This window comes from Lepisosteus platostomus, chromosome 13 (assembly GCF_059453375.1).
Source record: "Lepisosteus platostomus isolate fLepPlt1 chromosome 13, fLepPlt1.hap1, whole genome shotgun sequence".
Taxonomy (NCBI): domain Eukaryota; kingdom Metazoa; phylum Chordata; class Actinopteri; order Semionotiformes; family Lepisosteidae; genus Lepisosteus; species Lepisosteus platostomus.
This window is the reverse complement of record NC_142623.1, coordinates 28416743-28428925: the sequence shown is the minus strand read 5'-3', so window position 1 is coordinate 28428925 and position 12183 is coordinate 28416743. Positions and strand designations below refer to the sequence as shown.

The following is a 12183-nucleotide window of genomic DNA, read 5'->3' as shown; positions in this document are numbered from 1 at the left end:
AAAATTCAACGCAAGAGCAATATTTCAGCAAATACAAATTTCTAATATCCTTGTGTTTCTTATGAAATAAATGCTAAATACTAGAGTGGTTTGCCAATTATACCCGCAAAAGCAGCTCCTGCACTTGATCTAGCATCTTAGTTTTAGAAGCCTAATTAGAAGATTTAGATTTGATGAAGCAACACCTCATGTTAAGAGTTAAATCAGAATCATGCACAATGAGTAGAAGAGATCAGAAATAATTCAGAAATGAAGTCTTAACTGACTTTTTTTTAATGTACCTTTTCTGAGATTAAGTCAATCCTTATTTTAAAAAGATGTTATCTTACTTTAAAGCTACTGACATTATTAGATTATTGAACAACATACACATATTATTGTATTATTCTAGTTCACATAACTGCAATCATGTTTTCACATCCCCAGCACTTGTTTCCAGAATGAAAAACTAAATTCACAACAAATGTTAAATTGCACGCTTTTATTTTTAAGTTCCATATGACAATAGATAACGAAATTTAAGGACTTCAGATGTACAAAACAAATTATACAGTAAATACTTTCTTTGCTGGAACATTGGAGACATTTGTTTGCCACCAGTTGAAATGCAATTTGATCTACAGATATAAAACAAATTGTCATGGCTGAAGCTCTGTCCAGTCATTTTTCCCCAAAACATAAAGAATATGAACCGTCTTGGTTATATTGAACATGTACAAAAATATGCACTCCTTGAACACTATGGGAAAATGTAAGATAGATAAAATTGGATTCCTTACACTTAATGAGATTTTAGGAATATAATAAATACATGGATGATCGAACTGGCAAAATGTATTAGAAGGTTTTACAGGACGTACTGAAAGATATATCCAAACGTGGGCCTCCCATTAACTGTATATGGAGGTGGGTTGTCCCTGAAGATTCCCTGCAAACCTTCAAATAGCACATAATGAGGTTACAAACCTCTGCTCTGTTTAAAGAACATCAGCAATTCCCTTGCCTTTCTTAATGGTCTTTTTTTTAGTGCTCCTTCCTCTCTCTTTCGTGAGAACCTAGAGCAATCTAAGAATGGGGTGGCTCATTCTCATGGCATCTTGCAGCTTCCAAAGAGCAGTTCTCAAAACGTCCATTGAGCAGTGGAACCCCACAAGCGAACCTTTCCGCAGATGAAACGATTTGACGTGTGGCCGACCTGTTTAGTTAACAATCCCGGTTAGCCAATTCTGGTTTGTGCAGGAAGACGACAAAAAGACAAACTGAAGATTAGGGAATATGGACCACAACATTGCAAAGTGCTCTGGGGAAATGCATTACCGTTATCAACAACTGTTCCAGTGCGAAAAAGTTCATATGTGTGTGAGAATTGGCAAAGCATGACAAACACCATCAAAAACAGAATTCTTTACCTTTTTTTAATGTGGGTTTTAAGATAATCTGATCAAGATCAGAGATAAATATACCAGTATGTACTACTATCGCAGTACCTGTTACAGGGTGTTTCCCAGTAATACACGTACACACATGTGAAACACAGAACACATACTGCCTGTAGAACGTGTTTTTAATGCAATGGGGGAAAAAATATTTAAAAGGAATACATTTCATTACTGCATTATGGTGATGTTTTTATTTGTTTTCTGGCTCCGTCACAAACCAGTAAAGTACCCGTTCAAGAGTTAAATCTTAGCAATTAAAATGCAGCAATTCTAAAACAAGGTCTTTTAACTGTATATTATGGTGAAAAAACAATTACCCTCACATATGTAAATAAATCTGAAATCTTACAAAAGCCATGGGACTATACATCAGATGCCAAATACATTAATGTATACAGACTGAAGAAAAAAAACTTTTTTGGAATGAAATTCTTCACACATTAACAGTCCCTTACCTATGATCATTTCTAAAATGGCCACAAACTTTATGTAGAATATATAGAAGAATACAAAAACTGTACACCCACATAAGTACAGCATTGTATCAGCAAATTAAACCTACTGTTACTGTATTGGACTCCAGAGGACCTTTAGAAAAGTAGCTGGATATGCACATTTTTGGATTTCTGTTGATCCCTCAGGTAGTCTGAAGTGGAATGTGCCAAACATTATGCCAGGCTTCAGGATGGGTGCACATTTTGTTACTTGTCCTAGTTTTTTCTTTTGTCTGTCAAACTACTGTCCTGAGTTCAGAAGACAGAAATCAAAGCAAAAACTCCATATAAAAGGGCACAGGGATATGCCACCAAAAGCTGCTGTCCTTCCATGGCTAAAGCAGAGATGAAGATTTTTGAGGCAGAAAAACAACACCATCCGATAATCACAGCTGTGATAACGATACCCATCATCCCCCTGGAACACAAGAATCACTTTGTTATAATACTTAGCAATGATTGCTCAGAAACCACACAGACATTATACCGGCTTCTAGTTTCCCTAAACATTAGAAAGAGAAGAAATACATTTGTCCAACTAAATCTGAAATTCACTATTTGCTTCCTTTGATGGATTTTCCTTTCCTTTTCTTGGAAGTCTAAAAATAATATATAAAAAGAGCCTGTAAATAGTTTTAATATAACACATGACCAACTGTCTAAACTTCACGTTTAATGGCCTGCATTAATATAATTGAATTAAGAAGGCTCTTACAATTAATTTCTACTCTAAATGTATAAATGGAACTCAACTTGACAACCTGCACATTTGTACTTTGATGAGATGGACTGTTATGTGCACTCCATTTCTAATTAACATTAATGACTACCCAAAAAAAGACATGTGGCAGAAGTAACATTCAGAAACAATCAACCTTTTATATTTTCTGCAATCAAGAAAAACAGATACTTACTGTAGCGAGAACAGCACACCGAAGCTGGACAAAATAATCATTGGCAACAGACAGTAGCCCAGAACACTGGCCACACAGCCGAATGAAACTCCTGTCATACTCATGAGGTTCAGCAAGCAGTACATTCCCAAGCAGCCAATCGCACTAATTCCATATACATAACCAAACTGTATTTTTCCAGCCTACAAACATGAGAAAAAAAATGGAAAGTTTGTAGCAAGGGAGCTCAGGAACTTTCAAAAGAAACCACAGAACAGAAAAAATGTAAAGAAATATACTAATCTGAAGTCCAGTCAAGTGCCTGTGCAATGAGGTTTTCTTCACATGGGTCAACTTCCTCTTTATAACCGTGTTGCACAAAATATTTCAGTTAATAGATGGTAGGTAATAAAGGAAAATATTGTCAGCAATTGGACATTTAATGCAAATATAGATAGATCCCTAAAAGTGTAACATAAAGCAGAAAACAGATCTAATTAAGTTAAAGTTAAAACAGCTGTAACCATTCCTAATGTAGTGTGCATGCAAGGCCAGGAAAGACATTAAAATGCTGGACTTTGCTTCAGACAAGGTTTAACAAAGTTATGAAATACAGCTCTTTAGGTTTCACTGCAACAGGCAGCAGTGAACCACAATAAAATATTATGTCTGAAACAGCTGGGAGTTACACAGGCAGGGTTCACTGCTAATAGCTTTGCACTTTGAGCTTGAAAAGGCCTTGGACATAAATCACGTTGATCATATCGCTAATGGAAGTTTGAATTCAATTCTGTTACTTTAAGTGGAACAGACAACATTGTCACTACACCGTGAAGAATTAAAATCAATATAAAGAGCACTGTGTAAATCCCTGGGAACAGAAAAATCTTTGAAGAATCTTTTAATGAAAGGAATGCTGCCATTTCTACTTCTCCATTAACACCTTGATCTGCTTGGACCTTTGTGTGATCTATTTTCTGGCTAAGACCAGCATTAAATAAAAATGTCAACCCATTCAGTCATACAAACCCAGTATTTGATGGACTTTTTTATCTTAAAGAAGCTTCTTATTACTTAAGAGAAACCTGCCATATTTACTGGCATTACAACTGATTTTATTTAAACTGGATCTACGTTTCTTGGTGTGGTATACCAGAGTTAATACAGTAAGCTGAGTTAGGCTGTTTAAATGTTTGCACAGAAGCCTAAGATTTAAAATATACTGCCCTTAGAATTTACAGGGCACAAAATACAAACATATAAGACATCATTGTCTTAAGACATTTTAAAATAGTGGAATAAGAGAATTTAAAAATGAATAATAATTCTAATAAGTTCCAGATAGAGAAAAAAAGAATTTTCCAAAGTCTTGGAAAGATATATCATACCAGCAGCAAAGTGGCTCCAAATGCCAGGCAGAAGACCATTGGCCCAGCCAGGTCTGTTTCATTCATGATGCTGCCATCTGCTGCTTTGAGAGGGTGTAGCACTGTCAGGGTCTTTTGCCAGATGTGGTCAAAGTTGATTCCCAATTCTGTTAGAAAACATGCAGATAAATACTAATAAATATTAACACGTGATTTCGCTGCCAGCAGATAGTTTATACTCAATATAGGGACTGCTCTACCTTCTAGGAATAAAAAAACATGTGTTAACATCTTGAGAGCTACAAAGAATAAACAAACAAAAAAACATTAATCTATCCATCTTCTAACCAGATTATCCAATACAGTGTCACAGGGGAACCAGAGCCTATCCCAACAAGCAACAGTAGGGAAAACTGATTTACTACATTAAAATATTTTGATTTATACACAAGTGTATAAAAACCTCAACAGTAAAAACAAATGTATAGCAGACATTATGCAGATTTGGATAACTGTGAAGTGAATTAGAGATATCTGATTTTTTATGAAATCTCTATCTTGTTTACAGTTTGATCACTCACCTACAGAAAGGTGCACATGACAATCATCACAATGCTTTCTTAAGACAGTTTAAAAAACATTGCTAACAATGTTAAGTGGGAAAAAAAGATGCACTTTTTTGTGGTGTTTACTGGCACCTGACAAAGGGATCATCCTGCTGTTTCTTAAAGGACTCACGCTAATCAGCATACATGAGATTTCTGCACAGCTGAAGGAGCCCCCAAGATGCTGAGCCAGTACAGGTGCTCAATCGGAGTGCAGGCTCAGCTCATTAATGCACAGCTGGCAGGGAGACGTCAGGACCGGGCCAGATTAGTCAGCCAAGACTCTCCTGTTTCTTTCTGTACTCATCAAATTGCAAGGAGCCAGCCGACTTGCTTCTCAAAATGCGGATAACACTCCCATGAGGCACCGAGGAGCCTGAAGCGTGTCAAAAGATCAAAGGCTTCACCGGTGGGTGTGTTGGAGGCGATTGAGTGGGTGTGGGAGTCATTAGCAAACTCTTACAGAAACTGCCAACTGTGGGGGTGGGAGTGCATTACTAAAAAAAATAATAATCCCCAAATTAAAATGGAAGCACAAACTGGATAGCAACAGATAGATATTGTTACCAATCCAGCTGGCCAGCTTCACAATCTGAAAACGCTTTGATGAGTGACAGTTTGCAACACTGTACTCAGCTCACACATGAAGGGAGTGCCTGATAACATCCGGAAAAAGAGTAATTATAAACAATTAAAAGCAGCCATAGAATGACTCTCTCAACTCTTAGAATGTCAAAATGAAAGAGATCAACTAGTCTGTTGCAAAAGTGACACTTTAATGCAAACTTCTATACTCTGTTTTATTATAACGGTCTGTAAACAAAAAGAATAAACAACATTTTTAAGCGAAGATGCACCAAACTGCATAAGGTACACACACAGACTAGTTTTGAAACGTCTGGATGACCACTTGCAGAAACTGCAGTTGTGCACAGATTAGGAAGTAGTCTGCAAAATCAAAGCACCACACAAAGAACAAAGGTATCTGATTACACTCCTCACCCAAGAGGCATTTATGCAACTCACCCTCTAGTAATGGAGGCTCATCCTCAAAACTGCTGCCATACACTGATTGTGCAGAGGCTGGAGTGAAGGTCTGTGTTGGTTGGTAGATCTGGCCAGTGTAGGGCTGCTGAGGCTGCATCATTCCAGGACTGCCACAGCCTGCCTGCTGGGAATAGTCATAGTTTCCATATGGCCTGGAGAGACAGAAAGGCCAAGTTCACTTTTCTAATGTGCTACTTACACGTAGGGAACTCAGTCAGCATCATGCTGACCACCCATGTTCTTAACTTCACAACTTCATAGTTAATCCTGAAAACCTTTCTGATGCTAGGAACTTAAAGTCTATAAATCTGTGCCAGTGACATTCAAATGAAATGCTTTCACTTTAATGCCTCCTTTGGCTCTAATACAAAAAAGCAAAAGTAGGAAAGGATTATGGATGTAGAAGGACGAAGCTATTTAAAGCTTAACTTAACTATTTCAGTTTGCAACACACCACTCACAGATCCCGACAGTTAAATTTATTTGCCGTGTTCAGAACAAATCAAATACACATAATCTATTTAGCAGCTTCATAGTTATGATTGCACTGAAATCAATGCACCTGTTATTGTAGGGGTCGGCTGCATTATTGTAATCATATGCGTTTTGAGTTTGGTCATCAATGCTGTAGCTGGTCTGGTAGAAATCCGTGTTGAAGTTGTCAAAGCCTGACATTTTCAATAGCCTGCGAAGCAAAGGCAAACAAGTTTAGAAAAGGGAAGTGAGAACATGTAGAAAAAATGCATTTTCAGGTCTTAAAGATAAAACTTCTGCTTGGATCCAACCAGAAAACATAAAAATAAGGACACAGTGCTTAGAGGGCTGTAGTGGCTATTCCACAATGGGAGGGTTGAAGTTCAAGAATACTCTAATTTCAGTGCTTTACTGTTCCATCAGCAACACTAAATAGCACAACGTGTATATCTTAACATAACAGTATATTTCCACTACAAGTAAGAGATAATTCAGTGAAATTATAATTACCATCATTATAATTTCTGAAAACACTTCCCTATTTGACAAACATAACAGTATTGTATATACAATGCAGTGTCAGCCTTACCCTTTATTTATATCAAGGTACTGTGCAAATAAAAGGCCTTGTCGTAGGTCCTCCCACACCAAACCGTAGCTTTCAGAATGATAACCACCTATAATAAAGCAATACGGTAAAACAAACAAACAAAAAACTAAAAAAAAAAATGCAACAACCCAGTGTTGGACAACTATTACGGTCCTACAGTCGTTTCTCAAACCTGTCAGTGTCTCTTGCCGTTAGAGATTTGCACACTCCAGAAATGTGTGAAATTGTAAAGCTACCATCATTGACATAACATAGAATAAAAATACCTAGAGCTAACTTTTTACCGTTCTATTAATCAAAGGCCTTGCAACGGTAATATTTTTAAAAAACACAAGAACGTCTCAATACACCTACAATAGGTAGTTATCAACTGCGGCGCTTCCGTAAATCAGGCTTTTTAAGTACAAAGTATTTTTTAAATGTGTCTATACAGTCTTCAAAAATAATCTAAATAACACTACAAAAGCAATTGAATTACTCAGGCATCTTATCATATTTTATTCATTACGCATTTTTCCTCATTTCATTCCAGTAGAGATATACATGTAACTAGTTTATTGCTACCACTACCCCAATGATCACACTACACAGTTATGGACATCAACGACAGGCCCGAGGTTTAGATTTACCATTAGAAATACAGTAAAAAGAACATTTAAACACATTTTCTGAACAAACAACTTCAGAACTTACAGTTTCAACCCTCTAACACTTTCTTTTCTCCCATGTACACTTCCAATTTTGCTGCTACGTGTCAAGAGGAAAATAAAAATACCTTTTCCGGGTCACATGCATTTTTTCTTAAGCATGGGCGGATTTTTCAGTTGTCGGTACCTCCGTTTATTTCGATAGCGCCCTCTAAAGATACAGAAGAGCTAAATCACTCGAAGCATGACGACCTTCTGTGCGCACAACGCCTACAAAAATAATTCAATTTAATGCTCTGTTTTCCTTTATCAAAAACATGTTAATTACATAGTATCAAACTAAGAGAGATAAATCACAATGACATATAAAATACATACAAATGTATTAGAATGTAATATTATTTAGTTTAACTTATTATGCAAACGAGTCATACAGACTGTTTAATCCCTGTATTATTTTAAAGCATTACTACATGTTTGAGAACTGCAAGGAGGCCATTTGTTCCGTGTAAATTAAATACAGCATCTGCAGAAAGAAAATCAGTGCTCAAACCAAAACATCGTACAGGTCTTGTAACAGTTTTTATTTTTTATTTTCAGATTTTGGACAATACAGGATTTTTACATCATCTAGCCTAGGCCTACTAAACGACTAAAATGACTCTTTACTTTCAGATGTGACATTTTACCTCTTTCAGAGAGAGTTTAAGTTTTCAATGTGCAATGACCGAACATACTGTAATCTGGATTGTTGTGAGCTGTGATGATTTTATGCAATGTCGATATTTGTTGTTTGTGGTGGAACAGTGGTAAAGTTTAAATTCCCATGTTCTTCCTGTGCTCACATGGGTTCCCTCTGGGTGCTCCGGTTTCTTCCCACAGTCCAAAGACAGACTGGTAAGTTAATTGGTGTCACGATTGTAGTCCCTCCCCCTTAAGGCCGCTCCGGCTCTTCCTTGTTTGCCTCATTCCCCGCACCTGTTCCTTGTTCTAGCCTCCTTCCATCTTCCTTTAAAAGCCAGGCGCCGATGTTAATCCGGGATCTGCATCTGATTTTCATATCATGTGAGCCTGGGACCTGGTTGCGCCTGGCTCTGTTATGGTTTTTAAGTTTCTATGCCTGTTCCTGTTCCCCTTGCCTGTTCCAACCCGGTTCCTGATTTAAATCCTTAGTTTTGGATGGATCACTTGGCCATGGACTTTTGTTTGTGTTTTTGGAATTTGCCTATGGACTTATTATTTGGATTGTTTGCCTTGGCCACACCTTCCCCGTACACCAGCGCACCAAGGACACGCCCCTGTCTTCATTCCTGTCTCCTGCATGACTTTTTCCCCAGTGTTTCCTCACTTTTCCCCGGATTGTGTCGTCCGCATAGGGTCCGGAAAGAACTGTTCTGTTACAATTGGCTTCAGGGAAAATTGGCCCTGGTGTGAGTGTGAGTATTCGTGTCTGTGTGTGCCCTGGACTGGTCTGGCATCCCATCCAGGTTGTATCCTGTCGTGTGCCCACTATAATGTCATGCCAAGATAAGCTCCAGCTCCCCCACAATCCTGAATTGGAAGAAGCAGTTAGAAAATAGGTGGGTGGATGGATTATTTTTTTAAAGAAAACTTTAGAAGAGTGAAAGTGAAATTTCCATTTTATCTCCAAATTTGACATGTGTTCATTTACCTAAAAATGTCACCATTTGATCCCTTCAGGAGAAAAAGAGATAAGTGTCAATCAATGTTGATCGATTTCGCATCGTCCATTATCTACTAACCTCCGCTATTTATTTCCAGGAAAGGTGGGATTAGTTTACTACTTTTCTGCATGCAGGCCAGGGGCTGAATACTTTTGATCTAATTAAAATCTTGAGATGCTAATCTTCACTTGTTTTCTCTGCAAACATCCACATTGGTGCAATCAATTTCTCAAACGGGATCCTTAGATGTTGGTACGTCAGCTGAGCCTTGCTAAAAATATACTCCAGTGGGATTCAGATCTCATTAGTTGGGAAAAACGAAACACACCCACGAAGGCTATCTGTTTTCAAGAAGTCTGTTGTTCTTTTGAAAGCGGAGCCTACAAAGACAAAACTCTCAGGAAGCCAAGGTGAAGAACAATTCCTTCTTTCCTTTATCACACACAAGAGATCAATCAATCTTTGCAGACTAACTAAAATGGATATCTTTCTTCAGCTAGGAAGGGATTGTGTTGATTTTTCTTTGAAACTAAAATACAGATTTACTAGTTTGTTTAATTGGTCTGACATGTCATTCTTCAATAGCCTCATTTTCAACTTTTGAAACTATGTTTTTTTGTTCTGGATACCTTTTAGTTTAGCACAATTTTATGTGAACTGTATTGGTGAAAATTCCTTTCAAAAAGTCGTCCTTTACAAGTTGCTTGTTTAAGAGATTACTTTTTTTAACAAGTATGTGGAAAATAATTGTTAAAAGTCCATTACAGTGATCTCTATAGTGTTTTTATAGTTAATATTTAAAGTTACATTACCTATAAAAATATTTATCCCACTGATTTATTCATTTAATGAAGTAATTGATTACATAAGTAACTTGTAACTCTAATGGGTTTATTTTAAAATGTTATTATAAGCATAAAAAGAGCAACTTTATATATACAGTATCAAGTGAGATGTCAATTTAATCACAAAAATGTAAAAACATATGTGCCTCTTACATTTGAATTCAGTGACACATCATAAAGCACATAACAATTGTGTTAATCAGATTTTAAATTTAATTGTTTCAATAAACCCATACCTTACATTTCCAGAGGGAAATACTTAAAAACATCATTTTCGTTCATTCAAAGCTTTTAAAAACACTCGAGCCATAATTAAGTTCACACTAGAGCTATTTTTTCCTCTGGATAAATTGTAAATCAATTAGGTATAGCTAAGTGGAATCACGTTATATGCTTCCTTGAGTCATTTTACCACAAAATTATATCTCTTCTGAGAATATTTAAGCTTCTAATAGACGAGGTTCTTTTCCCTGTATTACCAAAGAACACTGAAATCTGTCAGAGAATACAGCAAATCTAGGTCATTGAATTGTTATGCAGAGATAATTGCTCTCTCCTCAAGTGTTTCATTTAATCCCGCATTACTGCAGTATGAGATGAGTGCATTATGCACATTTTTTCCCCCTAATTTTTATAGTACAAAAATGTATAAAATTTTTACCTTTTGGATCATTAAAGAGTATATTTTAATTATTAGAGTGGTGCTTTATCCCTGATTTATTTATCCTTACTTGGGTAAATGGTTGGACCACGGCCAACATTGACCTTGAAGAGGTACTGTAATAATACCTTCACAAATAAAAATCTTCCAATCTTTTGCTACTGGACTCCCCCGCTGCATGATGGAGAAGCCTCCAGCTCTGGTTCTGGAGAGCCCCAATCCTGTCAGTGCCACCCAGAATCACTTGTAAGCTGCTAATCCATTGGTTCGATTAAGGAAACACTAGTTCTCAAAGACTGAAGGACTTATTCATTTTTGTTCCAAATAATTTCTGAATTACTTCATTTTAAAATTCACCTGTTTAACTGATCATAGTGACATTGTGTCAGGTCTCTAGAAAATGATGAGTTATTGGTGAGAAACGGAACCTGTTGGATAAGGCACATCCAGTAGCAGGGCTGAAGACTCCTTCATCAGAGACCTCTGTATATAGTGTGATAGAGCAAGGACAGTGTCGGACGTCGTGAGCATCATTTATTGAAGTGTGCTTCAAATAAATATGGTCAGGGTTGTTGTCCCTCAAAACTGGAAGTACAAGCATAATTCATACCATAAAGAGATTTTATTGGCAAATTCTAAGAAAAAATGTTTTTGACAATCAAAATTTAATAAGCCGAATCTCAGTACACTGAAATTCTTCCCAGAAGGACCTATAAATCAGATTTGTTTTCTTACACTGTCGGGAGTGTACAGGGTGGCAATAAATAAATCATGTTATGTTTCTGTTTTTCTCTATGGTTACGCTCAAGGCCAGCTAGGCCAGCTTTGTGAAGCGACCTACTACCTCTGAATGTGCTCCAGAGCTAAACACTCCCCCCCCCCCCCACACTCCCTGCCTCTAGCTATGCTCGCAGAGTTGTGGCTGCTGCAAGGCCACCCTCTGGTACCTGTCAGAAAGCTCTAATTTAGTCAAGCATTTACAGACTGATTTAACACAAGGTGACCTGGGCTTTCGAGGGGGAAGCAATTAAAACGTTATGAGGACATTCTTGCCGCAGGCTTGCTTCAGTACGGTAGGACCATTGCCAGCAGCCACAAAATTTCCTGGCGGCTACGATTATCACTGTAATATAAAAGCTGTGTGTTGATGACGTCATCAGAAAACCCATCAAACGGACATACTGTAATAAAGAAACTTCAATGTAGGTGCCTGCAAAAAGTTCATGCTTTAACTACTAATTTTCACATTTTTAGTAGTCTAAGTATAAAACATGCTGGTGCCATTTTTTGTGGGGAGGAACGGCCAGATAAGTTTGTAAGAGGCCTGTGTGGAGTTGAGCTATAGTATACTCATCATATATGCACATTTCTAAAGGCTTCAAAGACATCAGAGACCGGTTTTATTGATATGTTTAC

At 37.2% G+C, this 12183-nt stretch overlaps 1 protein-coding gene across 2 annotated transcripts; it reads right to left on the bottom strand.

The window, feature by feature from the left end:
* Positions 1 to 466: 466 nt before the first annotated feature.
* yipf5 (Yip1 domain family, member 5) lies at positions 467 to 7751 on the bottom strand. 2 transcript variants are annotated; one of them, XM_088603992.1, is made up of 7 exons: positions 7623 to 7751; positions 6909 to 6996; positions 6408 to 6530; positions 5825 to 5997; positions 4215 to 4360; positions 2848 to 3029; positions 467 to 2351 (listed from the first exon to the last, which is right to left on the bottom strand). In XM_088603992.1, the coding sequence occupies exons 3-7, from the start codon at positions 6518 to 6520 to the stop codon at positions 2189 to 2191; spliced, it is 777 nt and encodes a 258-aa protein (XP_088460118.1). In that variant the 5' UTR covers positions 6521 to 6530; positions 6909 to 6996; positions 7623 to 7751; the 3' UTR covers positions 467 to 2188. The 2 variants fall into 2 exon arrangements, with proteins under 2 accessions (XP_088460118.1, XP_088460119.1); XM_088603993.1 differs by lacking the exon at positions 7623 to 7751 and having other exon boundaries at positions 6909 to 7010.
* Positions 7752 to 12183: the final 4432 nt, after the last annotated feature.

What these genes read in the sequence shown, in the direction of transcription:
- yipf5 (XM_088603992.1), bottom strand. Translation starts at nt 6,520, where the DNA reads ATGTCAGGCTTTGACAACTTCAACACGGATTTCTACCAGACCAGCTAC. An exon ending in TTGGAGCCACTTTGCTGCTG is followed by an intron (nt 3,030 to 4,214) that starts GTATGATATATC and finishes TCATGTTTGTAG; the next exon opens with GCTGGAAAAATACAGTTTGG. An exon ending in GGTGTGCTGTTCTCGCTACA is followed by an intron (nt 2,352 to 2,847) that starts GTAAGTATCTGT and finishes CTTGTGTTCCAG; the next exon opens with GGGGATGATGGGTATCGTTA.